General features: G+C 60.1%; 1 protein-coding gene across 1 annotated transcript; it reads right to left on the bottom strand.

Annotated features, from left to right (window-relative positions):
- Positions 1 to 929: 929 nt before the first annotated feature.
- Positions 930 to 17,872, bottom strand: PPP1R9B (protein phosphatase 1 regulatory subunit 9B). Its single transcript, XM_008153708.3, has 10 exons — positions 16,008 to 17,872; positions 12,008 to 12,140; positions 10,438 to 10,558; positions 8,076 to 8,180; positions 6,960 to 7,095; positions 6,218 to 6,370; positions 6,059 to 6,112; positions 3,045 to 3,274; positions 2,652 to 2,748; positions 930 to 2,462 (listed from the first exon to the last, which is right to left on the bottom strand). Exons 1-10 carry the CDS (start codon positions 17,382 to 17,384, stop codon positions 2,409 to 2,411), a joined length of 2,460 nt encoding a protein of 819 aa, XP_008151930.1. The 5' UTR covers positions 17,385 to 17,872; the 3' UTR covers positions 930 to 2,408.
- Between the last annotated feature and the right edge of the window lie 1,629 nt (positions 17,873 to 19,501).

The following is a 19,501-nucleotide window of genomic DNA, read 5'->3' as shown; positions in this document are numbered from 1 at the left end:
AAAGCAAGCTGTGGGAAGCCAGAATTTGGCTTGACATGAGTGAGACTTGTGTGACGGAGCCATCCGCAAGGTGCTTCAGGAGCAGGCGTAACGGACCCACCAAGGTGACCTTGAAGGGCCATGAAGTTGGGACTTCCATTTCTTAGGGCAAAGGGAAATAGGAGAATCTCCTTGGGGGGTCAGGCCACTGAACACAAGTGCCTTGTGCTTTGGTTTTCTCTCTCTCTCACACACACACACACACACACACCCCGGTACCCCGAGCAAGGAGAGGCTGCTCCTGGAAATGGCCACAAGTCTTGGTCCTCTTCCCCCTGCTCTCACCTCTTTGGGACGTCACCAAGGTTGGTCCCTGGAACCCTGGCATGTGGGCTCCCAGGCCCATTCATATTAGAGCTGGTGAGTTAGCAGCCAGACCGGCTGGCACAGAGCAGGGGGCTTAGACTATTGAAGGCCTCTCCAGTGGGCTCCCAGAGGAGGACCCTGGGGACAAAACTGCTCTGGCATGTCACCTCCCCCCCAGCTGCCACCTCCTGGAAACCTGACTCTTCAGGGCGCCTGTGAGAGGAGGGGCTGGGTATCCCCATCAGGTTAGAGGATTTCTCCAGGGAGGGACTTGGGGTTCATCTTACCATATCTAACCCATCCTGGAATTCCATCAGCGGCCTTGTAAAAAGAGGAATGGGATGCACCTAAGGAACCATCTAGAAACCCCAGCTTTGCCCAGTTGGAATGGATAAAAAAGCATGGGCACTGATGGGGGCAATAGTAGCAGAGAGGGGGTGCCTGGGAACCAGGGCTTTCCTCAGAAAGATACTCAGGGCCAGAGAAGCACTGGTGGTGGGAGGAGACCGCTGGGCACAGACTGGCATCCCTGTCCTCCCTCCATCACCCTCCCATGAATCAAGAAACCAGGCAGCGAGGCTCTGGGGGCTGCGTTTATGGGGACGACCTGACAGAGGGCATGGTCCGTACAAAACCGGAAACAATACATACATATATATATTATATACAGAGACGCAGTCCTGCAGAGGGCGGGATGGGGACACCGGCCAGAGAAACCGAAGCGCCTACGGCCCCCACCTGCCTGGCCCCGCCCGCTCCATCTGCGAGGGCATAGGTGAAGTGCATGGGCCCGGGCACTGAGACAGCCAGCTCTTTCAGGGGTAGGGAAACGTCTGGAGACAGGAAGGGGAGAGGGAATACTGATAGATGGCATGGTCTATTTATAGGGGATGAGAAGCCAAAAACCCAGGCTGGGGCAGGGGCATGGGGGAGGGGCAAAATGAGAGATGGATTCTGAAAGGGGAGGGGGACCTGAGGGGGTCCTCACCTCCCTTGGTCCAAGCCCCAATTTGGGGTTAAAGTGAGGAAACGAGTCAATTTCACTTAGAAAGCAGGCTGTCAGCAGGGCAGCCCTGGTCTCCATAAAGTTTAGTAAAATGTTGCCCTCCAGTCAAAACATTGGAAGGGTGTGGGTGTGGGTGTGGGTGTGGGTGTGGGTGGGTGAGGCTGAATCTCTGGTGTTAGTACAGGCTCCCATGTGTGGCCTGGGCAGGGCAGGGCCTGGCTCTCAGTGAGAAATGTTTCTCTTGCCTAAGACCAGGTCTCTGCAGCCGGCCCCCTAAGCTGATTTCCTCTCTTCCCTAGAATTCCCAGGGCTGGACAGGAACGACCCCAGAGAGGCCACAGAACAGTTCCAGGAAGAGGTTATGGCTATTTGGCACCAGGGAAGGGCAGGTGGGAGGCACAAGGAGAAATTGAGGGCTTCTGCCCCCCTTTCCCTACTCTTACTCCCCTTTTCCTGAAGGGTACGTGAGAAATCAGTGCAGGGCCAGGCCCAGCCTCCAGGCTCTGGGGTGGACTCCATCCTCCTGGGAGGGGAAACAGGGATGGGAGGAGGTGTGGAGGCAACCCCTTCCAGTAGGAGGATCAGAATGAAACAGAGACAGCACAATGAGGGGGGAGGGGAAGGGCCAAGAAGGTAGAATCTCAAGTCAAGGAGCCTGTGGGCAGGGAGCAGCCTCCAGGTGGTGAAATGCTGGGGGAGCCCTCAGCCCCATTCCAGTCCAGAGACAAAGGCTGGAGGTTGTAAAGTCTGGCAGTTTGGTCTGCAGGTCCTTGTGTCCATCCACCACCCAGGCCAGCCCTCAGCATCCCTCGGCCTCTGTCTCAGCCCCATGAAGTAAGAAGGAGGCCATCCTTCCAGCCACCTGTCTGCCCGGGGCCACCATAATGGGGCCTGTGATATGGGCCTTCTGGTCCCTGAAGCTGGGGGAGGTGGGGCAGAGGGGTGGGGGAGTCGGGGCACCTGTCCCCAGGCTGGTAGGGGGTGGGGTGAAATATTGAGGACGGGAGGGAGGACAATGGGAGGGGTTAATTATTGTCTGGTCAAGGAAAGATTCCTGCTAAGTAGAATTGGAATTCCTCAGTGTTTGCAGGTTTCCTTCCAGTTCTGAGATCTGGAAAACAAAGGGGAGAGGGGGTCAGGCCTGGGCACCAGGCATGGGCCCCACTCCTTGTGTCCACTGGTGGGGACCTGGCCCTGAGCTCTCAGCCAGCAGCATGACTGAGATCCAGAGTGGGTGCCAGATGGGGGTTCCCTGCTGTTAGCTCCCCACGGCCCTGCCCCCAGGGCACCCTGGGCCTACCTTGTCCAGGAGCTTGTCCATCTCCTCCTTCCTCGCCAGCTCCGACTCCTCCAGAACCCGGCGCTGTGCAGTCTCCTTTTTCAGGAACTCGATCTCCCTGGTGGTCAGCGGGGGACAGATGGTGGGTAAGGGTGTGTGGCCTGGCTTCCATCCAGGAAGTGTCAGGATTCTCAGTCCTATCCTCAGCTCTGCTGGGCAGCTCTGCCCTCTCCCTGTTCTCAGGTCAGGGAGGCCGAGGTGTTCCCAAAGCCTCTGGGGTCTGGTCGTCATTCCGGGCCCAGGTCCCCCACCACGGGCTCTCCAACTTCTATGCTCCTCACCTCCCTACTCAGCTGGGGATGGGAAGGACAGCGACCAAGGCCCCTCAGTGCCCCCCAGCCCCGGGCCACATACTTCTGCTGGTAGTCCTTGATGAGGCGCTTGGCCTTGCTGTACTTGCGCTCCAGGGCCTGGTACTGGGCCTGGGTCTCCCGCAGGTGCTCATCCACAGCTTGGCACAGACTCTGGGCCTCACCCCAGTAGCCCTCCAGCTTCTCCATGCGCTCCTTGTTCTCTTCCACACTCTGCTCCAGCTGGGCCTTCTCCACCCGCCACCGCCCCTTCTCCTGCTCCAGGCTCTGCAGCTGAGAGGCAGGAGTGGCCCTGGGTTGGTGGGGGCCCAAGGGAGCCCAGGAGCACCCCTATCTTTCACTGGGCCAGAACCTCTGGATGATTCTGCAGATATGGAGCCCACTGCCTCCTAACTACTGACTCTTACTTGGCTGAACCTGAGACCGGAAACCGGAGAAGGAAGAGGTGGGACCTCGGTCTCAGAGCTCCCAGCTGGAGTCCCTGACGATGCACCACATTCTGCTCCCAGAAGGCAGGGGGCCTGGGTTAGTCACTCATTAGCTCTGTGACTTGGGGCAAGACAACTTCTGTCTTAAGTCTCAGTCTTCTGACCTGTTCAATGGGAGCGATGCCTGCCTTGCCACATTCACAAGGGCTACAGTGAGGTGGCAGATGTGAGAGCGCGGAACAGGGGAAGGTCACCACGACCCTCTGTCCCCTCTGCACCTCTGGCCTAGTGACCAGTCCCTGCTGCTGTGGCTTCGTGAACAATCCTGGCCCCTCTCCCAGCTCGCAGGCTACACCGTGCAGACCTCCTGGCTCCAACGGCTCAGGCTTGGGGCCTCTGTTCTCTCTCTCACCGCCCACACCCCTTCACAAGGCCTGGGCTTCTTCACCAGCGGGGGGGAGCACTCGCGGGGTGTCTTGTATAGGCTCCAAGGCCCTGTCTTCCCCTGAAGGCATGGGTAATTCCCCCATAAGAGAGAGCCCTGAAGAAGGTGGGAAGAGGGGGTCCTGGGGTGGGGAGGGTAAGGTGGGTGCATTGTGCACTCAGAGCCCTGAGTCCTGAGCTCCAGCCCAACATCGCTTCCAACTCCTCACAGGCACAAGGCCCCCCACTCCGACCCCACCCACCCAAAGGTCCTCCTCCTTCCTGTCCAGCCCACCTCTGTTCACAGGTGCCATCCTCTCTCACTGTCACCCCAGTGCTCAGCCTCAAGCCCCCGCCGGACCCTCCATCCTTGTTGGCTGCAAATGCCACTTGCTCTCTGTGCCCCAGCCACACAGGCCTTCCTGAAGATCCTCAGGCTTGCCAGGCTGCCTCCTGGCACAGCGTTTGCCCGTGCTGTTACCTCTGCCTGGAGTGTTCCCATCTCCCCGCCCCCTGGCCTCATCATTTCCCACTAGGCTCACCCCTGGGTTCTCTGCTCAGAGTGTCACTTCCCCAGAGAAGTTCTCCTGGAGCATCTCCAACAGCACAGCCCCCCCTCCCCCTCCCATCAGGCCCTGCTGCTCTTAAGAGCTCAGTAACCCCGTCCTCGCCTACAAAGCCCCTGTCAGTCTATAACGATACGTTCACTGGTGCGCAGACTCAGAGCTGCCCAAGGGCAAGGACCAAATCTGCTTCTGCCCGTAACAGAAACTGGAATAGTGCCGGGCAGCCAGCAGATGCTTACTGATCGAAAGCATGAACAGACCTTTGACTTGCCCTGCACCCACCCAGGAACCTGGCCTGCCATCTCCACCTCAGAAACGCAGCTCCAACCCAGCCTTCCCTTCCGCACCCTCCGCCATACGCTGGGCAGCCTGGCCTGCACCTGCCTCCTAACTTTACTGGCCTCCGAGTCCTGCCCACCTGCCCTGTGTCCTCCCACTTCACAGGCAGTGACCTTCCTCCTTATGGCCCCCATGTGGCTGCAGGTCCAAGGCTAGAGTCCTCAGGGGAAGTCAGGACACAGCTACGCCCACCCTGGCAGCCAGCTCTCTCCTACACCTCCCACAGGAAAAGCGGCTCCAGCTCATGGCCCCCTCCAAAGCCAGCCTCCGAGCTCCAGCTTGTCTCCTGCCAGCGAGCTTTTCCTCTGCCTCAGTCACCTAACCCCTCCCCCAGGCTCAGCTTCACCCTCTCCTTTCTCCATGACAGTGGGTGTAAACCCACACGTGGGCGTGCACACACGTGTACCTCGGTGTACCGTGTCCACATGGCTGTGTACCTCTGCTTCTCCCCACTACACTGAAAGCCCCACAGGAGTTAGAACTCATGTCCTGGCCCAGCAGGGGCCCAATACAGGTTTTTCGTCTGAAGTCTGTGCATCTATCTCCATGCCTGCAAGAGTTAGCATCCAACATGCTTGTGTGGGTGTCTGTGTGCGGTGCATATGTGTGACTGTGTATGTCATGTGTGCGTCACCATCTGAGAGTGTTAGCATCAGCACCTCGTGAGAAGGCATATGTCCTGTGACACTCTTCCTGGATCAGAGCAATGCAGAGGGAGTCTACGTATCCAGGGCGATGCACATGTGAAGCGTAAGCCCAGCATCTCTGTGTTCTATCTGCACAGAGTGAATGGCTCTGTGAGTAGTATGTGCCTGGGGTCCAGGCTGGCCTGTGCCTGTGAGTAGCTCTGGGCAGTATGCATCTGTCACTGGCCCTGGATGTAGGGGACTCATGTGGGACAGTGTGGACATGAAGACATCTAGGATGTAAGTCAGTGTACATTGGGATAACAGCTACTTGTGCAACCTTTCATTGAGCACCTATGATGGGTCAGACACTGCATTAAGGACTTTCCATGGATTATCTCACTTCATCCTCACAAGGATCCTATGGTGTTGGCACTATTATTACCCCGTTTTATAGATGAGAAGACTGAGGCACTAAGCAGCAAGTGAATGGTGGACAGACGGGTCCAGAGCTCGAGTTCTTTACACTGCCCTCTCTTGCCTAAGGACAGCTTGCCCTATACGTGCTTGTGGGTAGAGGATGGTAGGCAAGTGTCAGTGTGCAGGTGTGAGGGTGGGAGAGCACCCCTCCAGCCCTCAGACCCTGTTCCTCCCCCTTCCACACACTCCCCTCACCTTTCTTTTCAGCTGCTGGATCTCTGCCTCAGTCACAGCATGCTTGATCTGGAGCTGCGGGGGAGAGGGGCAGGTGCTCAGTTCCCGGGGGGTTGGCAGAGCTGCAGGTGAGATGCTGGCCCACCTTACCCTCCCCACCCCAGGACCCGCTCTTCCCACCTCCTTGAACTTGTGCACCAGCTTCTCGGGCTCCATGTCCACAGGGGACAAGGCATCCTCGTTCTCTGCCAACTCGAACACCTCGATGGCCATCTCGCCACCTGGGAACGTGGGGCTCAGCTCCTCATCCTCGTCGGTGGCGTACTCTCCGGTCTGCGAAGGAGAGAGGAGGCCGTGCACCCTGCCCATCCCAGCCTTCCTCAGGCCTGACAGCCGGGGCTTAGACTGGCAACAGGCTGCCCATGTCAAACTGGGAGCCACTTAGGGGGTTTGGTTCATGTCCCCCCCATCAGACTGGGGCCATACCAGGGGCATGGTTTGTGTCTTCCCCCGAAGGCATGGGTAATTCCCCCACAAGAGACCCCTGAAGAAACGGACTGTGCTCGCTCCCTCACACTAGGAGTCCCCTGAGGTCTGGAGCTGTCTCCTTCCTCAGATTATGTCCCCTGGGGTTAGGGATATACGGTCCCCTCAGAGTGGGGGCTCTTTGAAGAACTCTGTTTTCCTTGTAGGACCTTGTAGGAAGCCTCTCTGGAGAAAGAGGCTGTGACTCCTCCTTCAGGGTTCCTGGAGGAAAGGGTCTGCATCACCTCCCCCAGACTGGGGGCTCCCCTAGGACAGGGAAGGGTGCTCTGGGCTTCTTCACAAGGCCTGGGAAAGCGGTGAAGGCAGAGGATGGCTGTAAAGCTCCATCCAGCCACCAGGGGGCGATGCCGCTGGCAGCCAGGCCAGGAGTCCCTACCTCCTCATCGTCCTCCCCATACTGGGCGTATCTCTGCTCCATCATCTCTCGCTGCCATCGCTCCTGTTCCAGGGTCTGCTGAATTAGCTGAGCCACCTCGCTCTGCTCACCGGGCCGCTCCCGGCCAATCATAAACCTGCAGGGACACCGGTGTCATTCCTTTTGCCTCTGTCCTCAGCTGGGTTAACGTCACCATCCTCCCCGCTGGTGCTCCTCTCTCCACACCCAGGCCCTCCCAGGGGAGGTGAAATGAGAGGGCTGAGTCCAGAGGCTGCAGAATGTTAATAATGAATGGGGGAGCTGGGGGCCCTTATTGAGTTTCCTTCCCAGGAGAGGCAAAGGCCCACTGGCCAGTTTTGGGGGAGGGGTGATGCCAGCCAAACTTCAGTCTGGGCTGCAGGGGACGTGAGTTCAGGAGCTGCCAGTGCAGGGGCTCTGACCCCACCACGTGGGAGGAAACGAGGCAGGGATGGCGAATCTGAACCACCCGCAGGGCGAGGGCTGTGGAGGGGTGTCTTGTATAGGCTCCAGGGCCCTGAGCTTCAGGAAGGGGCGGGATGATGGTGACTGGAGATTAGGATGGAGAGGAAATAGTGGAACTTCCAGGCACCAGCCCCTCCTCTCCGTGGCCACCCACATCCTGTTTCTCTCCACCACCCTTTCCTGGGGGCAGTGCCCCTCTTGGAGGGGGCAGGGAGTGATCCCTGAATGCTTTGCCAGAGAGGGACACAGGGAGCTTCTAGTACAATCCCCTTAATTGACAGGCTCAGGGAGAAAAGTGCTTCCAATCTGCATGGCATTCTCCCTGTACATCTTGGTTTGTCAATGAGTGAGTGCACAGGCAGGGGGAAGAATGAGCCCGAGAGGCCAGTTTGGAGGCGTGGTGGACAGTGGGCCTTGAAGCCCGAGTGCTGGTGGCCAGCAGCGGTCACAGGCTCAGGATGGGAAGGTATGGGCACAGCAATTCCTTCGGGCAGGGACGCAGTGGGACCTCCTCTGTAAGTTGGGTCATGCAGAATCTTAACTGTGTGTGGGCAAATGGGCAGAGTGGACGGATTAAGGCCGAGCCTCCTGCCTGCTCCCAGTCCCCACCTACCCCACCCTCCCGGCCCTCACCGCACGCGGCCCTTGGTGTTCCGGAGCACGGAGGCTGCAAAGCTCTGGGTCACTCCCACCAGGCTGGTTCCGTCCACCTCCACCAGGAGGTCGTTCACCTGGATCCTAGGGGAGGTGACACTGGTTAGGCATCCTGAGGGGATCTGTGGAGCTGGGGGAGAGGTGGCCCCTTCCCATTAGGCTCAGTCCCCACAGGGGCCTGGTACTTTGTCTACCTGCATAAAATGCATGAGGCCTGGGGATCAGGTATCAGCCAGACCCACCTGTGTATGGGCAGTGAGACCTGAGCAAGCAAAGCACACACAGGTGTCCAGGACCAGGAGTAGCAGCAAGCTCTTCCCATGACAATCACACCCGACAGAGCAGTGTGACATCCAACAGAGATCATGACCGCCATGCACACTGGCAAGGCCCACGGCCCTCTTACACATACAGGTCTGCACAGACCTGGTCTGAAGATGACCTTCCAAATGTCTGCGACCTGCCTCACGCACTCACGTTCACACTCTGTACCTCAGGGTCCTGTCACCCTGATACTGGCGCACAACCCCCAACAGTCCAGCTGTGCATCTGACGCCTGTTCTCCACACAAGGGGAGAGATGGGGATGGTCCAGCATGGCCTGCTGAGAGGGATGGAATGAGGGCACCTCCCTCGAGCCCCAGACCTTCTCACAGGGCTCCTATGTGGAAAGGGAGGACGTGGCCTATTGTAAACACTTCACATGCACACGCCTCACATGTGGGCACGAGCCTGTGGACACACTCTCTCACATGCACACACACTCCCCAAACTGCCAACCAGGTGACCACGGGAAGGGCTCTGGAAAGTCCCAATGAGGAGGTAAGTGAAAGAGCAGGGACTATCATCTTCCTCTTCTCTGCCCCTCCCCCCCATGCCACCTGCATTGCAGTGGACAGAAGGCCTCTGATGGAGGCAACCCCACCTCTAGCAACATGACCCCAAAGGCATTAGCCCTCACAGGGATACCCACTCACATGAGAGGGGTCTGCGTTGGAGGTACCACCACAAGGCACCCTTGATGTCAACCTTCAACTTACAACCCTGGCATGCCCTGAGCCCTTCCCACTTCCCTGTTGCAAGACACATACAGTGGAGCTGTCCACAGAAGGGTCACTGGGCTTCCCAGGGCTCCAGGAGGTCCTTCCAGAACCTTCTGACCCAGAGATACCCCCTCTAGCTCAGATACCAAAACACAGGCACACATGACACACGCACGGAGCAGGTTCCTCTGCAGGCACATCTCTGCACCGTCTTTAGCCACCCCACACACCTGGATCCCTCTGTTCTCTAGGCTCCAGCCACAACTGCCTGCTTTTGGTCCCCTGCCTGGAACCTCCTGCACCTAATACTCCCTTTTAGCCTAGTTAACGTCTGCTCATCCTTCAGTTCTCAGCTGCAATGCCACTTCCTCCAAGAAGCCTTCCCTGATACCCAGAGAGGTCAAGCCCTCCTTTTTTTTTTTTTTAAAGGGCTGATGATCATTTTACTTACAATTTGCATCCTACATTTTATTTACATTTGCAGCCCATCCTACATTTTGTCACTGGACATATCCCCACGTTGCTCATTGTAAACAAAATACCTCATCAGGAGGGAAGCACCATACTCTATCTATGTGTGCTGTTGCTCTACAGACATTATTTTTTATTTTTCTATAAATACTGTGATGGGCATCTTTATGCAGAAAGCCTTTTCTGCATTTAGGATTACTTCCTTAAGGCTTTGGTAAATATTGCCAAATTGCTTTCCCCAAGAGGGTGCACCAGCTACACTTGGGCAGTTGTACTGAGCTGCCCGGTACCAAAGGAAATTTAAGGTTGTAGCCACACTTGGGTGGAAGGTCAAGCCCTCCTTTTTATGCCTTCATGGCACCCTGTATTTTTCCTCCATTTCACCATTTTCTGTGTCCACTTGAATGTCTGCCTCACCTCACCACACCACACCTCACCACACACCACACCACATGCTTCCTAAGGGCAAGTATCTCATCGCTGACTCCCCAGGGCCTGGCACCAGCCCCAGGACAGAGTCAGGAATTAGATATTTGAGGAATGAAGGAGGGAATACTCAAATATCTCCACCAGGCACATAGTCTCCATGCTCTGCTCTCCCTACCGTGGCGCCACACACACTCAGACACCCCAAACCAGCCCTCGTCTTCAGCCCTCCCCCGCCCCCCCCCCCCGCCCGCCGCTCTAGAATGTGAGTCCATTGCTGTGGCCCCAGGCCTCGACCAGCACCTGGCACAGTGTTGCTCCACCACCATCTGAGCCCGGCACAGGCCGTGGCCCATCCCGGCTGTGGCCCGCCCTGCAGACGATGGGAGGGAGAGGCGGTACCTGCCATCCCGATGGGCTGCACCGCCCTCAGTCACAGTCTTGACGAAGATGCCCAGCTTCTCCAGGCCCATGTCTGCCCCGGCCCCCATGCCGATGATGCTGATGCCCAAGCCCTCGGAGTCTGTGGAGCAGAGGCAGTGAGATGGTGGGGGGCCGTGGAGAAGGGGGAACAAGGAGGTCTAGCTCAGGGTTCGCAGGGGACAACGTGAGAGATGCGCCCCATCCCCAGCCCTCACTCTGGGGCATGGCCCCCCCCTCCATGCTTAGGAGTGTCCCACACTGGGGAAGGGATGCAGTTCTGTCTACCCCGTCTCTGCCAAGTCGACTAGGATGGTCTTGGGTCACTCCCTGCCCTCTGTCCACCCAAGGAATGGATGGGCAGCAGGGCCTGCTGAGGGTGACCCACGTGGGTGGGCCAGAGGCTACTGCGTGTGCACATGCGGGCATGTGGAGGGATGCGGATGGAGTCGGGGTGGCGGCAATGGGTTCACGCTTCTATAAGCAACCTCATCCATACTCACAGCTTCAAAGACTTCCCGCTCTTCTCTCCCAGCTGCACCTCCCCTCCCATGGGCCTCTGACATCCAAAGTCATGGTCTTCCCCCACAAACTGGCTCTTCCTGTCTGCCACTCCCTCATGGGGCCTGGGAGTCACCCGGATTCCTCCCTCCCCTCACAGCCTTTGCCCAAACCAAACGACCACCTAACCCTGCCGATCTACCTCCCAGGACCTCTCGGGTCACCCACTTCCCTCCCGCACAGCCACCATCTTCTCCACACCAGTGGTCCTAGGATCCTTCTCCCCACAACACAGCCTGGAGTGGTCTTTCATTTTTTAATCCTCACCTGAGGATATTTTCCACTGATTTTTAGAGAGAGTGGAAGAGAGAGGAAAAGACGGGAAATATCCATGTGAGAGAAACACGTCAATTGGTCGCCTCCTGCATGCACCTGGGCCGGGGAGGAGGTACGTGCCCTTGACTGGAATCAAACCCGGGACCCTTAGGTCCGCAGGCTGATGCTCTATCGGCCTGGAGAGGTCTTTGTAGAATACGCTCCCCACACCCGTCCATCTTAGGAAAAAGAGTGTCCTTCTCATGGTCTCCGAGGCCTTGCTTGCACACCCTTCTTCCCCTCGCTGTCCAAATCCAGCCAAGCCCGCCTTCGCTCTTCCCCAAAAACTCCCCTGAACTCCTTTTCAGAGCTCAACTCAAACAGCACTTCCTTGGGGAACCCCCATCCCAAGTCTGGCCAGGTCTCCTGTAAAATGCTGTTATTTCAGCCCCTCCAGGCCGCCCCAGCACCTATTACAGCGCATAAGGGTGTAGTTAGACTGACTGTCCCGTCCATGTCTGCCGCCCCTTTAGGTCTCCCATCCTGTCTGGCCCACACACCCCCCAGGACAGTCAGCACAGTGCCCTCGGAGCCTGGCACCTGAAGGAGCACCCAGCACTGGTGGTGGGAGCCTGGGGCCAGACTGGAGTCCGTGTGGCTGTGGGTTGCCTACAGGGGCCCCGGGCAGACGCTGGCACCCGAGAGGAGACCCACATGGCCTGGCCCTGGCTCTCACCCTTCTCCAGCTCCACCGGGAACAGCTCCAACCTCTCCACCCGCTTCTCCAGCTCATACTCCGCAGAGGCCGCCATGGGATCCACGTCCTCGTTGCGACGATCGTAGTCCTCATTGGAGTAGGTGCTGAACACCTGGGGCGGGGACACTTGTCAGAGGGCAGGGGCAGAACTGGCTTGGGGAGGCCACCGATGCGCCCCTCCTACCAGAGGCCTCCTCCACCCCCGAGACAGGTGAAGGTCTCCCCAGCCCATGACAACCCCAGCTTGGAGTGAAGGCCCTTCTAGTTCTGGAGTCGATGGGAGAGAAAGGGCCACAGCCTTGCCCAGTCCACACCATTATTCTCTTCTGCAACCCCAACAGTTGAGCATGGCCCACAGTAGAAGGAAAGGAAGGGCCGTGCTGGAGAAACTGCCAGACTCAGGAACCAGGTCCCCAGGACAGAGAACGACCAACAGACAAATAAGAGATGAGAGAGAGCCAGGCCGAGGTGAGGGCAGATACCGACATGGACACAGAGGGCAGGGTAGCAGAGGGAACAGGCTGAGCAGGAGAGGGAAAGAGGAGGAGGGGAGAAGGAATGGAGATGCTGGAGGATGCCAGATGGGGAGAGAGGAGGGAGCGGTGTGAGACGCAGGGAGGGGGAGGGGAGCAGGAGACACAGATGGAGAGGACAGGGCTGACCTGAACCTGAAGTTGAGGCCGGGGTGGGGGAGGAAGGCAGGAAGGACCACCTCCACCCTCACGGGGGAAGGGCAGGCCCTCCACCTGAGGTGCCCCTCAGATGGTAGGAGCAGAGAGAACACCCATGGCCTTGCCTGCGGGCCTCAGTCTCCCTCCAGGACCACCGTTCTCGGAGGCAGGCCTTGGGGAGACAAGCAAACCCAGCCTTCGCGGTGGCCCCAAGGCCAGCTCAGCTCTGCCCTGTCCCCTGTGCCCCTCTGCTGTCTTCCTCTTCCCAAGTCTCTCAGCACAAAGGGGGTTCCCCAGCCCGACCCTCCTCCAAGGAACAGAATATAGGGCAGGGGCTGTGTGGGAGTGCCTGATTCTGGGCCCAGGCAGGGGAGCCCCCCGTGGGAGGTTAATAGCACCATTTGGGGTACCATGACTTGTTCCTGCTGCACTGCCTGCAGCGACAGGTTGGCACCACTTGGAGCTTAGTGGGGGCGAGAATGGGTGGGAGCAGCTCTGTCAGATGATTGGGCCTGAGGAGCTGGAGTGGGGCGCTGCCTTCCCCGAGAACCCCGCCGGGCCCCGCTCCTCCAGTACAGCGTCCCAGGAGCACGGGGCAGGCAGCAGCACCCTGGTGTCCCAGCTTTCATTTGGGCTCCTGTGTCCATTTCCCCAACCCCAGAGGCTCACTCCCCGGGAGAACCTGGGAGCATGGCTGGGGAAGGGGACCTATGTGGCCACGTAACTCATTGCCCTCAATTTCACAGCATCAGAGAAACTCAAGCTCAGGCCCTGAGAGCTCATCGTCAATTGTGCAGCAGGCAGGTGGACTGCCCTCATGACATCTGGCCAGCAGCCTCCAAGCCCCTGGAGGGAGGACGACCCAGTCTGCACCTGGTGCAAATGCCAGGTCCGCTGCCCTGGGTTAGCCAGTGTTAGGGCAGGATGAGACTGTGCCCAGCTGGGCTCTGGTGGGTGGGTCGCCTGTGACTTTGTCCTCATTGCACACGTGTCCCAGGCCCTAGGACAGGAGCTGGTGTGAGCTGAGACCGGGCAAAGTGGGTTTGGCCCACTTTTGCATCTGAGTCAGGGTCCCTTCATCACCGTCTTTGTGGTGGCCTGGTCACCAAACCCCTCCCCCATGCAGTCTCACAGTGTGTGCACACACGCACACACACACACACACATGCACACACACACACAGTGACCTCCAAAACACCCTCACAGCCTGTCCTGGGTTCTGCCCTCATCTTCTTTTCTCCGTCTATTAAATCCTGCAGGAAACTCAGGCTCAGAGGTCCCAGACCACCCCTCACACTGCCCACCATGATGTGACCAGCCTATCAGAGAGCCCTGGGCCCAGGTGACAATCTGGAACTGGGCTCTCTGTCCTCAGCAGAAGCCTCCACAAAGGCAATAATTGGGTCATCAGCGGGACACGGGCCCTGGACTTAGTATCAACGCAGAGTGGGGGCAGGGAGAGGGGAAAAATGGGGACTGCTGCCCAGGGCTGGGAGGAGGAAATCCCCAGCAAGGTCAAAAGTCAGACACAATAAGGCAGGACCACATGCCACTGGCTCCCACACTCAGGCAGCGGCAGTCACCAGGGAGTTGGGGAGCACTGCTCCAAATCATGCGCTATTTTTTACCCCAAAATCAGGGTAAGGTGTCAAATATAGACAGTCAGAGGCCCAGGTCTAAAAGATCAAATTCCACCTCTGATGGGGATCAGGCAGCTCAGAGAACTGGTGGTGGGGGTAGGGGGGTTTCCTGACTTCCTTGATGCCCCCCACCCTTCCTTAGCATCCCAAGAAACACCATAATCCTCAGTTCCCTCCAGGATCTAATGGCTTCAGGAGGGAAAGAGGGTTGAGAAAGGACTTTAAGGTCGTAGCTGGGGAAGGGGCTGGCCTGGTGGGAGGGACAGAGGTTAAGATACTCTGTCCCCTTGAAGAGAGGAACAGAGGTTCAGATACTCTGCAGAGTGAGAGGAAGCTGGTCCAGCTTCAGTGCCCACGAGTAGTCATGGAAACTGCAAGCAAACAGATGAGGGTTTGACTAAGGGGGGGGGAGAGGCAGGGTCCAGGCCAAGAACAGTCCGGGAACCTGGCACCCCCACGCAGGGGACCTGGCCGCTGAACCAGGGGTAGTGAGAAAGGGCCATCTAGGCTGAATGTGCCAGTCAAAAGTGGGGGGCAGAAAAAAGGGGGAGGTGGCCTGAGGTTCTTCTGTCTCCCCAGGGGCTGCCCCCTCCCCCACACCAGCACTGCTCTGAGGAGCTCAGGGCACTGGCACAGTCTACAAAGAGTCACCAAGAGCGGTGGTGTGGATGAGAGGGGGCACACTGAGACCTCCCGAAAGGGGCAGTTCCCATCCCTCTTCCAGGGCACCCAAAGAGCACAGCCAAGAGCATTTCGGGCCTGCCAAGGCCTTGGGAGTCTGTCCTAGTGAGCAGCCAAGAGCAGAGGCATGCAGGCTGCGGCCAGGTCCCCTGGGGGGGAGGGGGGGTTCCCAGCCCCACCCCCTCCTCCCTGGCCAGCTGAAGGCCTAGCCCCATCAAGGGCCACACGAAGTACCTATTCCCTGTGGAACCCAACACTTCCCCCTGGCCCACCCAGACCCCAAGAAAGAGGGCCCCAGCACTGGCCTTCCCCCACCCCCAGTCACATGACCCAAGCGCGGCTCACCCTCAAAGAACTGCTTCCCTCTTTCACTTCTGCAAAGCTGGGGTGGGGGCTACATACAAGGTGCAGTTAGGGCTATGGTCCCCTGTTCCTTAATTTTGGGAAGTTCCTGGCTCCTCCCTCCCACATCCTAAACAGCTCCTACATAGGGGGAGTCCAGGGGGGGTTTCCCAGCCCCCCTGACCCTCTCCTGCCCAGAGCTGGGTAAGGACCAATATGGGGAGGCTCTCCTGTGGAGACACACATACACACACACACACACACACACACACACCCCTTCCCACCACCAAGCCTTTGCCTCTGGCACCTCTGGAGGAAGAATGACTGGGAATGGAAGGGAAAGCAGGTGCCCCAGGACCCTTGGGGGGGACGGGACAGGGAGGGGTGCGGCGTGAGCGCTGGGCGGGGCAGCAGACAGAACCTGAGGGCAGGTCCCGGCAGGCCACCCCAGTCTCAGGCCTAAAAATCCTCCCCTTCTGACAAACAGCTGGGACTCCCCCACGCCCCCTCAGGGTGGTAACTTCTGGGAAGGGGGCTGAGTGGCAGGGGCTGACTCAGCCTGCCAAACTCCACGGGCGAAGTGGGGGCGACAGCGTGCACGTGGCAGGGGCGGCGCGGGGCGGGGAGGTGGGGGGGGTCACTTACTTGGATGGGCGCCGTGCTGAAATGGATCTTCCGGCTTGGAACCGGGTCCTCTTCCTCCGATAGCCCCGGGATCTCCATGCACCCCGACTCGGGCTCATAGGGGGGCTCCCCATCCTCCTCGTCGTCTTCATCGTCCTCCTCCAGGGCACTGCCCCCGGAGTCCTCCCCCAGCCCGCTGTAGGCGCTCACGTCCACCAAGTCTGCCTCGGAGAAGTCCTCCCTCTTGGACTCATCCGCCTCCTCCGGGGCCATATCTGGGGCCCGGCCATTGCCCACCCCTCTCTCGGGCGCCCCCACGGTCGCCGCCTCTTCCTCGGGGGCCCCTGGGGCCTTGGGCTCTTCGGGTGCGGGGCTGGCTGCGGTGGCCAAGGTGCTGCCATTCTCCAAGGCCGCGTGGACTGTCACCTCCGCCTGGATCACCTCCCCAGGCGCCGCCTCGGCCTCCGACTCCCCGCTCTCCTCCACCTCCACCGGCTTGATCTTGCGCACCTCCCGGGGCTTGGGGGGCGGCCGGGCGGGGGCCACTCGGTGCTGCGGGGGCTGCTGCCCTCCGGGGCCGCGCTCTTTCTCGGCGGGGGCATCCCCCGACGGGGCGGGCGGCGGCGGCGGCGGCGGCTGGAACACCCGGGACCGCTTACTGACCAGCTTCGAGTTGACCGGGGGCGCCCCGGCGGCCGTGGCCCTGGGGAGCCCGGGCCCGCGGTGGGGGCCGGTCCTGGAGTCGGCCTTCTCAAAGACGGCGCTGAGCTGGCTGACCGTCGGCGACACGGCGTCGGCGTCCAGCTTGTCCAGGGCCTCGGTGCTGCCGTTAAAGCGCACCACGACGTCCAGCTTCCGGTCCTGCAGGCCGGCGCGCTCCTGCCGCAGCAGCCGCCGCGCCGCCGCCTCCTTGTCGCCGCCCGCGGCCGGGACGCTCCGTTCGAACAGCTTCCGCGTCTCCTGCAGCCGGGACGGCGGGTGCGGCGGCGGCGCGGGCTGCGCGGAGGGCGCGGGCTTGGAGTCGAAGCGGCTCACGCGCTCGGACACGCTGGTGCCCAGCTTGAGCAGGGCGCTGTGGTCCACGTTCTCGTTCAGGCTGCTGGCCCTCGGCAGCGACAGGCGCACGCCGCGCTCGGGCGCCCGCGGGGCCTCGGTGGGGCCCGCGGCGGCGCCGACCGCCTCGCCCGGCGGCCCCGCCGTGGTGCCCATCTGCAGGAACATACTTTTGATGCGGTGGACGTTGGAGCCATATTTCTTGTGGTGGGCTGCCTTGGGTGCCTCGTCGGGCCCGGGCGCGTCGGGCGGCTTCAGCGCCTGGATGCCCGCCTCGTAGGCGCTGCGGTGCGGGGAGGCGCTCCGGAGGGGACCCCCGGGCCCCCGCGGCTCCGTCTTCATCATGATGGGGGGAGCCGGGTTCGCATGCCCCCGCTCCCCGCTCCCCCCCTCCAACAGGCGGCTGGCCAAGTCGGAACCACCGCCCCCTCCCCCCCCCAGAAAAGAAACCCCCGAAAGGCCTTTTTATAGGCTCCCCCCAAAACCAAGCTGCCAAAGACAGTTAAGGCCGCTTAAAAAAAAAGGGGGGGGGGGATCTCCGAGCCCCGGTGTGGGTCGTCTCCACCAATCAAGCTGCCAAAGACAGCCAGCCCCTCTCCCAAAGCTCGAGCGGCCTGGTCCGGTAGCCCCCAACCAAATTCGAAAAGCGGCGGCGGGGCCGGTGGGACCGCACGCCCTGCCCGCGAAGCAGCGGCGGAGGCGCCGGCTCACATCGTCCGAGGCGGTGTCAGCGGGGCTGGCAGCCCGGGTGTCCCCCACTCCGGCCAGGGACCTCGGCTCTCGGGGGGCCCGGCACCCCGGTGCCCATGGCTGCTCGGCCGGCCCGGGCCGTTCCGCCGCCGCGCCACCCTCCCTCCCTCCCTCCCCCCCGCGCCCCGATCCTCGGTCTTTCTCTGGCTCAGCCCGAGCGGCGGCTGCCCGAGACCGAGCGGCTGCCCTTCTCGCCGCCGCCGCTGGGGAACTGGCACCTCTGGGTCCTAGAGGGATCGGATTTCCGGGGCCGGCGCCTGTGAGCCCTCCCCTTCCCCTCCACTCCAATGTGTCCCCTCCCCGTCCCACGCCTGTCTCACGCCGACAGCCTTCCGTTGACCCCAGGCCCTGGCCAGTCCTCTTAAACGCTCCCATCCCCACCTCTGACTGCGGCTTATCACAGCCCACATAACCGCACCCCCACTATATACTGGGGGAGGCACTCCAACCACAGTGGTCTCAGTGCCGCCCCTTTCCACCCCCAAAGGGAAGCGAGATCAGTGGGGAGGGGCAAAGGATGGTTTCCTTGAAGGTCTTTGAGCTCCCTGGCATCGTTCAAGGCCATCAACCTCAAAGTCGCTCTGGGGTTTTAAATGTTTAAAAATTCAGATATTGGGGGCCCTCCCCAAACTTTGTGAAGTAGGAGCTCAGCAGCCTGCCCCAGGAATCTGCATTTTAACAAGCTCCCACGGGGAACCGTGGGACCTACCCTCTGGGTGTGAAACCTTGGCCCCGCTTGCTGGCCTTGTGGTGGAGGAGGAAGGGGGCTGGAGAAAGAAAATGGTCCTCCCCCAAGCGGGCCTCGTCCCTGTCCCTCAGGAAGTCTGCAGGGGTTGTCCTGTCCCCGGCACCCAGGCTGGAAGGGAGGGAGCAGGTCCCTGTCTTCATGGCCCTGCTGGGTCATCTTACTTCTCAAAAAGGAAGACGTGTTGGAGGAACAATCCTGGAGGCCTGCGCCAACGCTTCACCAGGTTTGGGTCTCTGCTCTAAAAGGATCCTGGCCGCTGGGTGCGGGGAGGAAGGCCGGAGGGTGGCAGTGACCTACACATCCTCTCTCTTAGCACCCCAGAAAGATGTTTTGATGCTCCCTCACATCACCACTCTCCCCCCCCCCCCACTTGCAAACAAGGGGCCTGGGGTTGCCCTCTACTCCTCTCCAGCTTCCAGTGCCTGGGAGAGGAGGGCCACCCTCTAACCGTGACAGGTCCAGATGCACTGCTTCACTCCACAGATCCCAGAAAATGATGAACATTGTGGACCCTAGGACCCAGGGAACAACTCAGGCACAAAGCCTCCCCCCACTCCCAGCTGCTTCCTGCATCTCAGGCCTTCCTGCGGCCTCCTCCCCCGCCCTCTTCCCTTCCATCCTCTTCCTCTTCTTCCCAATCTCCCAGTCTCCCCCTCCCCCTTGCCTAGAAGGGCTGTCAAAGGGAACCTATCCGCCCCTGCCCTGTAGGTGTGTTTGTGTGTGAGGGTTTTGTGGGATGGAAACCGGTTAGCACGTGTAAGAGAGCGTGGGGGATGGGGTGTGGGAAGCCGCCTGGGAACCCTGGATATTGGGACAGGGAGGGGCCAGGAACCACAGGACTGGATCGTGAGGCTGGCGAGTGAGGAGGAAGATTTGGGTTCCAAGCTGGAGCCGGAAATGAACCCAGACCTCAGGCTTCCCAAGGCCACCTGCCTCTTCTTTGCCCAGCTGGCCCGGAAACTCC

This window comes from Eptesicus fuscus, chromosome 20, assembly GCF_027574615.1.
Source record: "Eptesicus fuscus isolate TK198812 chromosome 20, DD_ASM_mEF_20220401, whole genome shotgun sequence".
Classification (NCBI taxonomy): Eukaryota; Metazoa; Chordata; class Mammalia; order Chiroptera; family Vespertilionidae; genus Eptesicus; species Eptesicus fuscus.
This window is presented reverse-complemented; position numbering and strand designations above follow the sequence as displayed.